Source organism: Peromyscus eremicus, chromosome 4 (genome assembly GCF_949786415.1).
Source record: "Peromyscus eremicus chromosome 4, PerEre_H2_v1, whole genome shotgun sequence".
NCBI lineage: Eukaryota > Metazoa > Chordata > Mammalia > Rodentia > Cricetidae > Peromyscus > Peromyscus eremicus.
The window spans coordinates 103,445,626-103,462,300 of record NC_081419.1 but is presented as its reverse complement, the minus strand read 5'-3'; the positions used below and the strand labels follow the sequence as shown (position 1 = coordinate 103,462,300).

The 16,675-nt window shown below is 52.6% G+C and overlaps 1 protein-coding gene across 3 annotated transcripts in view; it reads right to left on the bottom strand.

The window, feature by feature from the left end:
• The window catches only part of Sirpa (signal regulatory protein alpha), a 38,520-nt gene extending 27,476 nt beyond the window's left edge, over window positions 1-11,044 (bottom strand). For all 3 annotated transcript variants that reach the window (XM_059261404.1, XM_059261405.1, XM_059261406.1), the window contains exon 1: window positions 10,927-11,044. In XM_059261404.1, coding sequence (XP_059117387.1) covers window positions 10,927-11,008 — 82 coding nt within the window. In that variant the 5' untranslated portion in view covers window positions 11,009-11,044. The remainder of the gene's footprint in view (window positions 1-10,926) is intronic.
• Window positions 11,045-16,675: the final 5,631 nt, after the last annotated feature.

Here is a 16,675-nt window from a genome sequence, read left to right as displayed (position 1 = left end):
CCCCCACGGACTAGGAACTCCAAAGGAATGAAGGGGGGGCTGTAGAACCAGTCCCAAGCCAGCATCCCTTTGCTTCTGTCTACCAATAGCAGTTCCTCAGTCACACATACCCACTGCCATGATGTTCTTCTGCCAAGTGCACAGGGCCAAGTGACCACGGACCTAATTCTCTGACACCATTGGCTAAAATAATTCTTTCTTCCTTTCACGTTATTCTCAGATATTCTACAATGCAAACTTAATCAACACACACTTCACTGGTGCTATTGCCCATACCTTCTGGTTGTGAGTTGGTGGTTGGGTAGACAAGCCCGTCGTGCCGGTACTTGTACAACGAGATATGAGGTGTGGGTGTGGTGGAGTGCTTTATAGCAATGCAAAGTCCTGAATTTAATGCCCAGCACCACACAGACACACACAGACAATATGTGAACACAAGCATGCTAAGTGTACACAAAAGAGTACATATATACTGAAGGCAGAGGCATGTGTGTATATACGTAAGTGTGCAAAGCACAAACATCCACACATTTACAGGAGGAGGGGGTGGTATATAGGGTTCTGGGTAGAAACACAGTAGGGTGCCATATACAAAAATTTGATGTACGTATGCAGAGACATATTAGAGTACACCACTGGAGTGTGTTCAGAAGGGAGTGGGGGGAGTATGTAAATAGAGTATGGTGGCATGAACCATGGGACGATTGTCTGAACTGTAGGATATCTGTGGGGGAGTGTCTGAGGGTGAATGAGTGTGTACACAGGGAAGGTAACTTTGAAAGCATGTATGTATGGTGTGTACACAGAGGTGTGTGTGTGTGTTCAAAGGTGTGTGTGTGTGTGTGTGTGTGTGTGTGTGTGTGTGTGTGCAGATGAGCACATGTGTAGGTAAGAGTGTACTGCATATGAGCAGGGAGGCACTTAGGGGTCACTGTTTATGAACATGCTGTGCACCCATCTACTCAGGTTTACCAGTGTGGCCAATGGGAACATGCCCGGCTCAGACGAAGCTGTGAAATGAGATTCTGCACAGAGCGTAGTCAGAGGAAGGAGGAGCAGGATGGGCACTGTCATCAGCACCATCAACTCCCAGTGGGCCAAGTCTGCACAGTGCTAAACCTAGGTCCTGCCCTAGAGAGGCAGGACTAACCTCCTGAGAGTCTTGATGTTGGATTCTAGAGGGCGCTGCCCCAGGGTACAGCTGCATGGACTCTGTGGTTCCCGAGTTGGGAGCTTAGGACTCTGACAGCTGTGGCTGGTCAGTGGTTTTCCTCCGAATGATTCATCTATTCCCACTTACAAAGTTTCCTCCACTGGTAGGGCCTGTCCTAGACACCACAGGAAAATGAGGAAGTTGGGCCTTATCCTTCAATAGCTTACTCTGGGGGCACCCAGAACACAAGTAATGACTACACATCAGTTGATAAGTGTTATGAAAGGAAGCCTGGGGGGTCTTGGCAAGGGGCTCAATCCAGGAAGACCTTCTGAAGGTGGTGGCCCCTGAGCCAGGTCTTGAAGCCACCAGAAACCAGGTAAAGGCAGGTGTTCCAGGAGAAACCACATGAGTAAAGACAGAGGTGAGGCAAGGCATTGCAGTCAGGGACCAGAGCAGAGTCTTTGGGACCCCAGCAACAAACTTGCATGGGGCTGGCCTGCATCTACACCAACCTAGAATTTTGGAGGATGGCTTCCAATACATATTTGGGGGGCAGACCATCACTGAGTAGATATGTCCAGATGGTACAGTAGGTGCTACCACCCACCCTAAAGCATCCGAGTCAGAGATAGAAGGCCTGGTCAACAGGAAGAGTTTCCAATTTATCTCCACAGCAGGCAACTCCGAGGACTGGGCATTGTGCCACATCCCTGGTGGCCTCTCTGAGAGGCGGCAAACTCCTAAGGAACCCAGACAGTGGTGAGCTCTGGCTTGGGGTTGGAGGCCTGCATGTCTTGTCCCCAGAGGGGTGACTTGGCAAAACGTCTTCCCTCATGTGTAAGCGGGGATCCAGCCCTGCTCCTACTCGAAAACACATGTTCAGTGGTGGAGAGCTGAGCGGAGAACCACGTGGCTTCTCATCCCTCTCTCCCAGGCTGCACACTCCACCCATTAGCAAATCCTGCTGGCTCAAATCCCAAGCCATGGATGGACTCTGTCTTCCTCTCCCCGACTCCCACTACACTCCACCCCAGTGGCCTCCCTGTCTCCACCTCATCTCTCCACAAGCCATGCTCCCCTGTAGTCATGGCAGCCTCTAGGCTTGAATCAGGGGCACCTCCCTTTTGTTCTCTGCTGAGGCCCCCCCACTACACTGAGACCCAGGATCCTTACAGTGGCCCCCAGAACCCTATGTCTTTGCTCTCTTGCAATCATACCAGATTCTCTGATCACCCCAGTGCCATCCCATCTGTCCATTGCTCATTCCTTAGATGTCTACATACATGGCTTGTCCCCTCACGCAGGCTATCTGGAACTTTCCCTGCCACCTGCATGAAATGGTACTCCCCACACATTGCTCTGGTTGATTTTTCTATGTATCACCTACTGCTTAACATACTGCACATTAACTTTATGTTCTTAGTGTCCGATTCTCTGCCTTGGACTGACGTGTAAGTACTCCGAGAGTGGGGACTCAGTTTCCTTCCTCGGGCTTAGAGCAATACCTGGCACTGGCTAAAAGTTATGTTTTGGTCTGGATTCTCATCCTCCTCCCGACGAGAGTCCAGTTGGCATTCTAAGCACTGTGGACCTCTGGCTTCGCTGTGAAATGAGGATGGTGTTGATATTAGGTTTATGCCACAGATGGAAGGGGCCGGCGCACTTAAGGAGCTCAGCACCGCACCCAGGAGAGCAAATGCTCAGTGCGGGCAGCGACTCCCGTGTATCTGGGTGTTTAAAGGAGGAGAGAACAGATGACTATGTCCTTCAGCTGGAGGGCTACAGGGTCTCTCTGACCTAACATACACAAAGCCACCGTGCAGACTGCGCACACAGGGCCAGCAGCCTGATGAGCAGCAGCTGGGTCAGACAGAACCCGAAGGTGACAGAGGAATGCTTGTGGCCTGGCAGTGTTTGCCCAAAGGCTGGAAGAGAAAAAAAAAAAAAAAAAAACACAAAAACTGCAAATGTATGTGTACTGTGACTACCCTTTGAACTGTAATGGACCTCTGGGGACCAGAAGTAGCTGAGAGAGGTTGAAGTCACTACTGTCACAGTCTCTGGAGTGGTGCCTCAGCAACCTAAGAGCCTTCTTCCCACCCGGAAGTGAGGGCGGAGGTGAGGAACCCATTGGCTGTCTCCCAACTTCCAGTCCTGACTTGCTCTGAAACAAGCACCATGCTGCCCAGCATGTCCTCCTAGGATAATGGACAGACTAGACAGACCCATAAGATGACCGCTGCTGCTTCCAGGCCTCCTCCATAGGAGGACATGCAGCCCTCAAGCCTCAGAGCTGGCACCACCCTATGCTGCTGCTTCTCTCAAGATGGGGTCTCCTGCTCAGACTTCTACATTGCTGGGCTGCCACGGATATGTGTGCATTCTCCTGGCCAGGCTAAAGGCCTTCCTAAAAGCAACATGCACTTATTAAACATCATCCACCGTGGTTACCATGCACTGAGCCAGCAGAAGACGGTCTCCGGATGGGATTTCTCTCCAGCTAAGCTGATGTGATTCACTGATTCCTTTCATGGAGCTTTTTCAGCTCAACTATTAGTTCCTTTAACCCTTCACAGCCTCTATGTAGGGCAGGACAGTGAGAATGGGTTAAAGATTACAGATGGAGAAACCAGGGCATGGAGCGGAAAAGAAGACGTGTGTCTCGGTGTCAGCCAGGAACTCGGGAAAGAGTGCACAGAGGGTGCCTGCCACATGCTCTCCCGTGCCAAAGAAGAAGCTGGCCAGGGTACCACAGCTGGAGAGACGTGCCGAAGCCTCCCCTTCAGAGGGAAAACTCAATGAGGTGGGGGCTCTCCTTGCCCTTTGGAGCCCAAAAGCACATGAAGAGGCTAGGATATACAGGGCCATAAAGACACCTAAAAACCACCAAGGCTGGACAGAACAGGGCAGGCCTCAAGTATGGAGCCTCTGCAGGGACCCAGTAGGACAGGGCCATCACCAGCGGACTATGGAGTACCATGGGGACAAGGAGAACAAAAACATGGTCAAGGCCACAGAGTGATTGTGGGATCTCACTCACCCTTCCTGTCTGTCCATCTTCACCATCCCTCAACCACACTGCCTAACTGGATGCCTTGGCAAAGTCCCAGGAATGGGGTCCTCCTGACAATGCCTGGCCGGAATGCAGAGCACTTCCCACACCACCATCACGGAGGCACCGGCGAGGTCACTATCACTGTGGAGTCTGAGGCGGGAGGGCGTGTACAGTGGAATATAAACACCAGTTCTGGGGCTGCTCAGCTGCCTCTGTAGCAGGCACTGACATGAGCCTCCCGCTATTTCAGCATGTTCGAAGAGATCTGTAGCATAGTCATGGCCTGGGCCCTGGAGGAGGGACTTTGTGGCAGTTGGGGAAACAGTCTTTGTCCGTGCAACCTCATGGCCCCCAGCCCTTCTCTTCTAAAAGGGGGTTTTCATACCCATGTCATCCCTCTATTCCACGAATGCAGATTAACGCCCCCACTGTGGGCCAGGTCCTGGGCTAAGTTCCCAGTAGTTTCAGCATCACCATCTCTACCCTCACATAGCCTCGATCCTAGCTGGGGGAGGGGAATGAAAGAACAAAACAAGCAAAGCTGGAAATGACCTATAGACAATACTCCATCGATTCACTTGGGTTTGTTTTGGCTTTCTCAATAGAATGTGAGCTCCATGAGGGCAGGGGGTGTGCCTACCTTAGTCACAGCTACATCTCCAGGTACCTGAACCACACAGCAGCTGTTCAACCCACTGGCACCAATCACATGCTCAAAAATACCAAGTGAGCTCCAGGAAAGGCGCAAAGCTACACAGAGAAACCCTGTCTCAAAAAACCAAAAAAAAAAAAAAAAAAAAAAAAAAAAAAAAAAAAAATACTGCACAAATACAATTAAAATTACCCTAATAAGGGCATCACAGCAATAAGAGTAAACAGATCATGGTTTGGGTTCTAGCTGGCTGAGCGGCTTGGAAGAAGCCCCACTTGGTTTTTGGGAGCCTCAGTCTCCTCATCTATAAAATGGGTAAAGTCCATACTCTGGGCTCTCTGTGAGGATCAGACAACAGTGCAAAGGAAGACATGCAACCTGAGCATCCATGAGGAATGGCTGTGTCCAACATTCACTGTGCGAGACTCCCTGCACCTGCTCCCATCACCCAGCAAGGCCAGGAGAAACAAGAATGGCAGAAAGTTGTTCAGCATCGAGGCTGGGGGCCATTACATCATTCCTTCTCAATTCGCACATCATGTCTGAAGTTCCCCCAAAAGGGAAGAATATGGGAAGACAACATGTGTTCTGTGCCAAGGACAGGTACACTAAGCATTCTCTGCCACCTTATGCTTCCATTTCTGGAAGATGTAGATGGTTGGCTTGGAGAAAGGGGCTGTATAGTCCCGATATGGCCATCACCTATTCTAGCCATTTTCTCCAGCAGCTGCTCACCCCAGCATCCAATCTCCTCCGACCCCAGCACCGCATGTCCTCAGCTACTGAACTCATCTGCAGCTTCGGAGCCCCAAATGGATGTGCCAGGAAATCCTGCTGGCACCAAGGACCGTGCTGTACATTTTCCACTTCTGCCTCTGCTGTTCCACATCTTCCTGGACCAAAAGCTTGGCAAGCCATTCGACAGGGAAGACCCAGCCTGCCAGGGTTCCAGGAACCCCGTGCAAACAGAAAAACAGCATCAGCCATCCTAAGAGACCCCTCTCCAGCACGTAGATGAAAGCACATGTTGGAAACATCCATTGTCCTCATCTCCTGGAGGACACACTGATCGATAAAACTATATGAGATGTCCCAAGGGAGCAGGGTGCCGGAAGCCCTGGTCGTCAGCCACCCTGCTTGTCAAGCAAAGCAAGGAGATGTCTAAAACATGGTGGAGCAAGGCTTTGAAGCCTAGGCTGATTGAGCTGGGTGGCCATCCGATGCAGACACCTTGCTGAGCCATCATTTCCTCGCTGGTCAAGTGGGTTAGATGATCAATCATCAATGGTGCACCCTCCAGGGTAGCTCTGAGAGCCACTGGGATCACACACAGTAGGATCGCACACAGTAGGATCACACACAGTAGGATCACACACAGTAGCATGGAGGCCACGATTATGGTGAATATTTTTAGCACTTTCTCACAGAATTCGGGATCCTGTGAGAACTCTGACTTTTACAGGGGAAATGCCCAGCCCCCTTTTAAAAGTGTCGGCCTGTATCGTAGGAGGCCTGGCATCTCCTTCCTGGGTCTGGCCTGACCTGACTCTGCATCTGGAGACCTGTGCTAAGCTCAGTCAGCCCTCTATCCCACTGCACAGGGAGCAGCTCCCAGCCCCCTCCAGCTTTCCAGGGCTGGGAAGCCACAATTCTAGACACTGAGTCCAGAGGGAGACACCTAGAGTCAGGTTGGGTCCAGAGCTCATTGGCACTAACAAGGCAATTAGATCACAGTGCTGGTTTCCTTACAACCTGTCCATCCCCCAGGAGAAAGCTTCAGGGGAAAAGAGATCACTGAGTCATACTGACATGTACTTCTTCGTGGTCCTTGTCTTCTGAGTGCCCACTATGTGCAGGGGCCATCCTAGAGTGATTGCTTTACAAAAATCCATCCCAGCTTTACATATGAGCAAGTCAAACAGGATAAAACACTGGCTGCATGATCGCTAACAGGTACCAGGACGAGCAAGTCAAAAAGCATAAAGCAGTGCTTGTATGATAGCTTACAGACGCCAGGCATGCTTCAAGCACCATCTGACTCTGCATTAATTGACTTATTCCCTGAGAAAGAGCTGTTAATGACATCCCTCGTTTCTAGAGGAGAAAAAGGAGACGTGGAGAAGTTCAGCAAATTGTTCAAGTAGGTGGCAGGACCAGGCCTGACTCCCAGGGGGGTCTTGGCACTGTTGTGTGTACATGGTGAGGCTAATAGTCAGGGAGCCTGCAGAAGCAGATCTGAGAGTTAAACACGCAATGCACACAGTCACCAAACAAAGAAGAAGTAGTAAGTAGCCTCAGAGAGGAACAGATGAAATCATGGGATGGGGTCAGAGGAGTCAGTTCCTTGGAGCAGGAGGCATGTAGAGCAACCTAGAAGGATGAGGATTCGGACAAAGGGAGGCGAGGAAGTACGGGAAAGGTCATTTCTGATGGAACAGCAGGAGCAAAAGTAGAGAGATAAGAGGCTAGCTGGGGGCATGGATTTGTCCAAGAGCCAAACTAGGTTGCATATTAACAGATATTGTACAAATCAAATGCCTCTTATTCATGTGGTGGGCCAACACTGAAACAGCTGGGTGGTCTCCCATGTGGGATTCCCCTGGTCTTTTGGGTGTGTGTGAGTGGCCAGCCAGGCTTCAGTCTGCAGCAAAGAAGCCCTGTTACCTCACAGCATATGAACATGTATGCCTGTTGGAAAACAAGTAGGAACTGAGGTCTGGTGGGGAACACCCAGGCCCTGATGTTATTTTTCTTTCTTTCTTTCTTTTTTTTTTTTTTCTAGGAAATTTGGTTCAAGGGATTGCCACTTAGAGCTGGGGAGTGACATGATGACATGATCGGAGCTGTCTCCAGAGCCAGGTGTCTGAGCACGTTAAGGAGGGTCCTCTTCCATCAGCCCATGATGACAAATAAGAAGGAACCTGTCACACGCAGGCCCTGCAAGTAGCGAGGTGGTGCGTGTGGGATCCACTCAGCACTCTTAGACTCCCTTCCTTTCGCCCACTGTTCTCCATCTGTTGCAAAGGGCAAGACGCAGGGTGGAACATTCCAGTGCTGGGGAATCCAGAGCTCACCAGCCCAGATGGGGCCTCTTGTTCAAGCCACATCGCTCCCCGTGCATGTCATCTGTGAAGCCAAGAGGCTGCCAGTTCCACACCCAGTGGGTTTCAGGGAGACTCGACCAAAACCCTTTGCTCACAGGAGCCTTCCCATAATTCTCCAGCTAAGCCTCAGGTGGCTCTTCTTTACCCCAACAGTGTGGACTGCATACTCCTAAGTCATTTATTCCTCCCACCAGAAGCTGTATCCAGAATTCTGGCTCCTTTACCACTTACTCCTGGGACAACTTTTGGACTCAGTTTTCCTCATCTGTACATCCCTGGTAAGAAGATCCAAATGGCATATGCGGGTAAATGGGATTGTGCAGACAAAGCACCAGGCTGGAATGCAGTTAGCTACTTAATAAACATGGGTTCTCCTCCCTCATCAACACACAGTCCGAATCAGGACTTCTTACAGACTGAGTGACTGCAAGCAAGAAAAATCAGCCCATGTGTCCCCATGGGATGGGGGCAGGGTTAATTAATGGCCACAAAGCTCCCAGAGAACACGGAGGCTTCAATGAATCTTACCTCTGCACGTCAAACATCGAAGCTAGCCCCCACTCCACCCCCTTTTTTCCTATGAAAGAGGAAGTAAGAACAGCTGTAGTGCTGAGGAAAGCCCAGAGGAGCCGCCAGCATGCTACCATCTACCCAAGGGTCACAAGTTCACTGGAGGGGCCCACTGCCCCTCAAAGCTGGAACCTCAACTTCCCTCAGCCACCTCCTACTAGAGCAAAGGAGTCCATTCCCAGGCTTCAGGCCCAGCGAGGGCCAGGTGAGCATCCTGTAGTTGACTGTGAGGCCTGTCCCCATGTCGTTCGGAACAGCAGGGCTGGCCCCTACACAGGCTGCAAGAACCCACGGTGGTGACTTCACCGGAGTCTTTTTAGAATTTTCCTTTGGCATCATTTATGTCAAGTGCAATCTTTAGAAACTTCCTCTCCTGCCTCCCGGAGGCAATAATTCACATGACCAGCTCCCTTCACCCAAGCAGTGATCTTGTGAAGCCCAGCCATCACATGACACCTCCCAGGATGACAGTTCTGCCAGAGACAGCAGTCATTCCACCCAAAGCTGTCTTCTCGAAGCTGACATTTGGGTTTCCTGCTCAAACAAATCCATTTTCCTAGAAAACTGGACAACCGCCTTCTACCTGCCTGTCCTTCTGTCTTACCCCTTGTTTCCTGTAAATCCCACGCCCGAGCAAGGGAGGCCGAGTCCAGCCGGGGCTCAAGTCCCCTCCCATAGGAAAGATGTGAATTTGATGCTGAGCCCCAGCGGACTAAACGTGCAGGTTGCCGGGAGGCTGCAGCTCCATGGCCATACATCATCCCTTCCTCACCGAGAATCACATTCTCACCTCCCAAGACTTACGCTATGAAGTTAACCTGTGTCCCTCTGCGGCTCCCACCCTTTCGGGTTACTGATGCCGAAGGGATGAGAACGGAAGGTCCATCTTTACCATTTTATAGATAGTTTTTATAGGTGAGGGTGGGGAAGCAGGGGATAGATATGCTCTTAAGAAAGGTGCTGTCATTCTCCTAGCCAGTGCCCAGGAAGGGTAGCCTGCTGGGTTGAACACTTGTTAACCACTACCCATTTGCCAGCGACTGAATCATAGGGGTCTGGTCAGAAAGAGGTCTAGAGTAAGCATTTAGATATTAATCTGGGCCCAGCTTTCTGTACTTCTGAGAGATACCTGTGGGTTCCCAAGCCCTGGAGGACGGCAGGGCATGGCTGGAACTTTGGCAAGGAGGCAGGAGGAAGCAGATCAGACCCTAGAGCCACTCATAGGAGAGAGGCGAAATTCATCAATTAGTCCTGAAAAGACCCAACAGTATCTGAAAACTATGAATGGGGAGCGGCACTTGGTGGTTCCTGGGTATCAGGGGAAATCGCAGGGCAGCAGAGAGAGCTCCTGGCTTCCCTACCTCTTCCAGCTTGCTTGTTACTCTCTTCCCTGGGGCTGGCTCTCTCTCTCCTCTTTCTACACTGCTATCATATGCCAGGCTCTAGGCAAGTGTTGGTGAGGAGGGAGTGCTGAGAACATCTTTACCTCCCTGCAAAAGCCAGGTGGTACCGGGATCCCTATGCCCATAACACCGATCCAAGAAGACCCTAAATAAGGCCCCCTTCTCTTTCTCCCCAGCTGTGTCTCCCGGCCTTCCTATCCTTTCAGGAGAGACCCAGGATTTTTGCAAAACCCCTTTAAGATGCAGGACTCCCGAACGGTGACCTCACTCCTTGGCCAACCGGCCTTTAGAGCCCTCCTGCGGGAGACAGCCAGGTGTTTGATGTAGACCAACAAAGAAGACAAGCTCAGAGCCACAGGTACATGCGGGAACTGCAGGGAGCTTCTAGAAGCCTGCCTAAGGAAGGCAGGAGGGTAGCGGAAGGAGATCATCCAGGGAGAGGCTGTGCCACCACAGGTAAATCCACTGTGTCTCCCAAGGGTCTGTTGATTACCCAGGCCTCTCTTCCTCTCTCCCACACCTCCATACACTAACAGTGCTTGCTCTGGTACTAGGGGGAGAGCTCACTCTTCCCTCATGCCAACAGCCCAGCAGCGCGGGAGGACCTCTGCCCCCCACCCTCTCTCCAATCAAGTCTAGCAAGGGAGCAGCTGGGGAAGCCAGGCGCCCTAATGCCGAAAGCTATGGCCAGCCTGCCTCTTCATTCGGGTTGGGCAAGGGGTACGTACGGTACACCAACTCATTCCTATACCTTGCTGCTCAGCGCAGGGCTGCACAGTCGCAGTCCACAGGGCAGATCCGTATAAGAAGAGTTCTATCCTGGCTTCTAGCCTGGGCTATGTGACCTTGGGCAAGTGGCTGACCCTCTCTGGGCCTCAATTCTGTAACCCCGGTTACAGGCATCTGTCGACATGAGCTGAGCGGCAGTGTGCGGGGCCTGAGCCCGCAGCTTGGGGAGGGTGGCAGTGGGAGCTGAGGGTGCTTACCTGCTCCGGAACCGAACGCGGAGAGCAGTAGGCAGAGCAGCAGCGGCCCTAGGCGGCCAGGGGCCGGGCCGGCGGGCTCCATGGGCCGCGGCTGCAGAGCAAGGAGGGAGAGCGGCGGTGAGCGCGCTCGGCAGGCGGGCGGGCGGGCGGGCGGGCGGCGCGGGCGAACGTCTAAGGCCCCTCCCCCTCCGCTGCCCCCCAGCGCCACCGCCCGGCGGGGTGATCTGACCCCCTCCTACAAAGAGACGCCGAGCGGGGAGACTCCGGGAGCGTGACGCCGGGCCAGGCCGGCGGGAAAGGGGAGCGGACCCGAGGGAGCCAGGCGCAGAGCCAGAGGCACGGGGGCGGGGGAGCGGGTAGCGAGGGAGAGGGAGCGAGGGGGAGAGGAAGAGGGAGAGGGAGCGGGGACCGAGCACGGAGAGCGAGCGCGAGCGGGGACAGCTCGCAGAGCGAGTGCGGGCTGCGCGGAGCCGTCGCGAGGCCAGCGCGAGGGCGGCCCGGCCGAGCGCCCCCACCCTGCGCCCGCACCTTCCCGCCCGCGCCCCAGTGCGCCCCGCGAGCTGCGCCGCCCGCCTCGGCTCTGCGCGAGCCCGCTCTGCCCGTGCGGGTCCCCGCCAGCCGCTCGGACCTGCGCCGCCGCGCGCAGGGCTGCCAGGCGGTGGAAGCACCGCTCCCGCTGCCCAGAGGCTGGCCGCGCAGCACTTTGCGCAAACTTGTTTTTCTGAGGTCGGCGCCGCGGGCTGGCTACTCCGTCCTCTTAAGGTGGACTGGGCAAGTGGCGGCCGATCGCCCCTGGCCTCGGCCTCTCACCCTGGCCAGTCCTCGCCTCCAGTGGGCAAGAGGCTGCCCGTGGCGCGCTGGCCCAGGGTAGAGAATGGAGGAGGCGGGGAGGCTTGCTTTCTGCCCCTCCCCAAGAGGCCTTGTACATGTGTCCCAAAGCAGAAGGTCGGCCTCCGGGTGGGTGTGGGTCCTAGGGGCCCAAATCTTTCCAAGCTGGCCCGAGGTAGAGCAAAAGCAGGAAGTGAATGCAGGGGGAAGGGGGAGAGAGGAAGGAGAGAGTGATGGTACAAAAATAGCGTGTGTGTAGGAAGGACTTCAGTGCCTCTTGGTAAAGACGCGCTGGGGGAGAGGAGCAGCAAGAAAGCTGTGTCAGAGAAAGGAGAAGGGTAGGGCTGGGCCTTAGGGAGGAGACTGACCAGAGGCCTTCTCATCAGGGAGAGTAGATTGAGGTTGGAGAGGGCACAGGCAGAACTGTGCTGGGAGAGGCCTGGCCTGCAAAATAGTGACCCTAATGAGGAAGACAGAGAAAGGAGAGCCAATCCCAAAGGACAGAGCCTCTGGATGCAAAATGCACCCTGGCTCCGGGTTTCCTTGAGGGAACACTAGAAGCAGTCAGATCAAGTGCCTGGTCATCTGCAGAAGGCTGCACACCAAGGTAGGGAAGAGGAATCAAGACCCTCTACTAATTGGAGAGTTTCTGAGCTGAAGTAAGTTCAGAGATAGCCAGTTTTGCCTCCCACGATGGCAGTTGAGGGACATAATGAAGCAAAGCAGGCCCTGCTGGCTTGGTCTCTTAATAAAGAGGATGCTGAGGCTCAGGGAAGATGATTGCCTAAGGGCAGGTCTCCGGTAGAAAGGTCCTGATGCAATGGCACCCCCCTGTCCTCTGCACCTCTGGCCAAAAGCCTGGTTCTGTTTTTTTCTTCCAGAGAGGCAGGCGGGGTGCAGCTGTTGGGCACAGGGACCAGCTTCCAAGGTTAAGATCCTTTCCCCCCATCTTAGAAGCTGCAGACTTGGAGACAGACCTTGTTTCTGTGTCTTGGCTTCCTTTATAGCAGCCAGGCCAGTATGAGAACTGCCATCGGGAGGGTTATACTAGTTGATATTTGCGCTGTGTTTTAAGAAGAGCTTACCATGTACCAAGGGCAAGGACAGTGTTTGAGAAGTGTTTGGCAGTAGTCCTTGAGGGACCGACCACAGGGCAGCCCTAAGGAATATTAGTTGTGTTTCTTTGGGCCTAGGGGATTATAACAAGAACCCACTCACAGTCTAGTAGAATACGCAGGCACACACAAGCCGAAAGAATGAACGGAGAGCCGGGCGGTGGTGGTGTGCCTTTAATCCCAGCACTTGGGAGGCAGAGACAGGTGGATCTTTGTAAGCTCGAGGCCAGCCTGGTCTACAGAGCGAGTTCCAGGCCAGCCAAGGCTGCACAGAGAGACCCTGTCTTGAAAACAAAAACAACAACAACAAAGAATGAACAAAGAAGGTCTGGTAAGGAGTATATGTGCACACATGCACATGTGTGTTAGCTCATTTAGCTGAGGACGACAGTATGTAACCAGCATGTCTGGAGGGTAGTCCAGAAGACCAAGAGAACTGGGAGCTACTGCAGGCAGGACTCAAGTAGGGACTACCATGTTTGATTTACATGCTCAAGAGGCCACTTTGCTTGGACCAGGGAGGGCTGGAGGGAGAAGAGTCTGGAGTCAGGGGACTAGGCAAGAAAGATGGCCTGCTTCTAGCATACAAGGAAGGCGCAGGGAGGAGAGTCTCCAGTTCTGGATTATGTCTGGCAGGACCGTGGAGGGGTCCAGTGAAGCCTTGTGAAAATTCTCCTCCAAAATCTGCCTCGGGTAGGCGGGGGAAGGGCCTACTGCTGGAGTCAGAGGTGATGCAGCCTCCTGCCCTGTGCTGCTCATAGTTCTGGGGCAGGCACACACTGCTAGACACAGAGCTGCCTGGGATTAGCAACCGGGGGATTAGGAAGAATAAGCATTGTCCCACCTGCTATTTATATATAGCATCTTTGGCAAAGGCGCTCAGCAGAGTTTCCAAACTACCCCCTTCACTCTCACATCCAAGTGTGGGGGAGTTGACATTTGTCCACCTAAAAGTCACTTGTGCTCACCCATCAGTTACTGTGAGTCCACTGAGATTCGTGGGCAAATGTGTAAACTAAATGGGCAAGGTACAGCCTGCCTGGGTCACACAGATGATGACAGATAGTTGATATGAGCCAGCCATCATAGCCATCAGTCTGGGTGCTTTAGTTCAGATATTATTCGTGCATGCACTTACCAGTATGCATTAAGTGTCTACTACGTGCTTGACAGTGCACTGGGTGGTGGAGATGTGGCGGCTGCTAGGAACAAACCAGGCACAAATCTGTGCTCACGGAGCTGACGGATTGCCCTGTAATGCCTCACGTGTCAGGTGGGCATCAGTACTCTAGGGAGGAATAAATAGAGAAGGGCCACAGGTACCCATGAAAAGGGGCAATGTGTTTCCAAAAGGCGAGATGGGGAGGTGTGTGTGTCCTCCCACCAATGAACATTTCTTCCCTGTCTCCTGTCCATGCCTCACTCGGCAGTCAAGGAATTCTTTATATGAGTGTGCACAATAAAGATTTAATTTCATTCTTTCGTGTGTGTGTGTGTGTGTGTGTGTGTGTGTGTGTGTTGTGGTACAGGGGAAGGGGTTGGGGAAGTGCCAGAGAGGAGACTTGAATGAGCAGGAGGAGGGGAAGAACTGGGGGACTTCAAAGATAAGACACAAGTGATTTGGCTTGAGCAACCAGGGCTTTTTTTTTTTTTTTTTTTTTTTTTTTTTTTTTTTTTTTGCCTCAGTCTATGAAAAAGGAATAACAAAGACACTTTTAATATGAGTGGCTACTAGTGGCCTGGATGTGAATGCAATCTCAGGAGGTTTAGGCCTCTGTAAGAGTGATAAAAAGCATCCCAGTGTGTGCCAGGCACTAAGATCCATGTTCTCTCCTTGAGGCCCCAACCATCCCCTTTGTGTTTCCAGATGAAAGGAACAAGGCCAGACAGACATTGACTTGACCAGGGCCATTCTGCCAGGCATGCTGCGGCCTGCAGAGACTCCGTGCTGCTGAGACAGCCTTGCCCACGCTTGCTCTTGATTCCCATAGCCCTGGGCTGGCATCAGCAGGCCGGGCCTGGCTGCCTTTGTGTGGGACCTGTCAGGAGGCTCGAGCTGCCAACGACCTATTTTTGCAGGGCAAGAGGAGCCATTTAGAGTTAGAGGCCTCAACTCTGAAGCCAGAACAATTAAAAATAAGTATCACAGACCCCTGGGCAGCGTGGAGCGCGGGCCAGCTGTACTGGAGGGAAGCTGCTGAGCAGGCTGGAAGCAGAGGGTGAGGTGATTGACTGGCCCCCCCACGTGCTTTCTGACCCTCAGATGGACCACTCGGCACCTCACAGCAGCCCCTTTCTGGGGGTGGCTGCTGGCATTACCATTTTGTAGCTGTAGAAATGGAGGTTCAGAGAGGTGCCATGACTTAGCTAGGGCACACAGCTGTTAGGTGCCCAAGTAGTCAAGATTTGAATTCAGCTCTCAAAATAACAACAACAACAACAACAATACTTTTATTTGTTTAGCATCTACTATGCTTTGCAGGCTTGTTTTTCTGACATAGTCATGCCACACCTGTAACTACTTCATTTTACAGCAGAGAAAGGCAAAAGTTGAAACCACCCTCCTGCTAGGCCTCTCTCAGCATGGTCTTGCCAGAGATCACTGTTGGTCACACCCTCCCCCTGCCCCATGTCCTATCCTCATCCCCATTTTCTCTGACTTTACAGCATGTGCTGTTGTGTACCAGTATTGTGAGCCTTACTGCATTTCCTCCACCTCCCTACAGGTTGGCTCAACCCAGAGGTTCAGTGATTGTCTCTGGGGACAGATCCAAGGACTCAAAGTTTGGCATGCTGAGATTAGCCATGGAGCAAGTTACTGGCAGGATCTCCTCACTTGTGTGGATTAGGGCAATGATAGGGCCCTACCCAAAATGTTTCTTGTTAAATGAGTTTGTATTATAATTGTTTCCCCTAGAACTGCAGTCTCAGGACTTTCAACACTAAACAAGAAGTTGTAAATTAGTACGTATTAAATTCTGCCCCAGCACACCGAGTGAGGAATCACAAGAGCCCACATTTGAAGGCAGGTATCTCTCTTTACCAGCCTATACTGCAACCACCCCACTTGACAACCACCTCTTCAGCCACAGCCCCCCCCACATCTGTGTGGTTTTTCTAGTGTGGGTGAACTTCAGATCCCCTAGAAAGATTGTTAAACATAGGTTCCAAAACTCTACCCCAAATTCACTAGGTGTCAGGTAAAGTCTGAGAATCTGCATTTTAAGCAAAGGCCCCAGGAAGCTAATGCTGCTGGCCTGGGAACCACACTGTGAGCTAAGATAGGAAAGGGTTGTGAGCCCAGCCCCAGCTTCCCTGTTGATGGTCAGTTTGTTCTGGTCCTGGGAATTCTGTCTTCTTCAGGGGAAGGCGGAGGTCAGGGCAGCACCTTCTCAGAGATGGCAACAGTGCTCCCAGGTGGTGGGGGGCGCTGTGACAGATCATTGGCCTGCCCCCCAGGGAGCCATGTGCTAATTAGTGCTTTCCCAGGAAAATAAGAGACTGAACCACTCAGCAAGCAAGCAAGCAGGCAGCAAGCGGGCTAGCCAGCCAGCTTGCCTACCCTTCCGCCTAAGCTCATCAGGGGTGGGACACACTGTCAGGCCCGAAACACTGTTCTCAGACTCTGGGGATCTGGTTCTACCCAGAGCCAGCCCAGCTGTGCTGAGCCGAGCCTTCCCCACAGCATGCCGAGAAGGCAGAATGCTGATTACATCTATGAATATCAAAAGACCTGGGTTCCAGGGCTGAGTGCCTGGTAAAGACTGCTGATCACAGCCAACCGGTGGAAGTCCACAGAAGCCCCA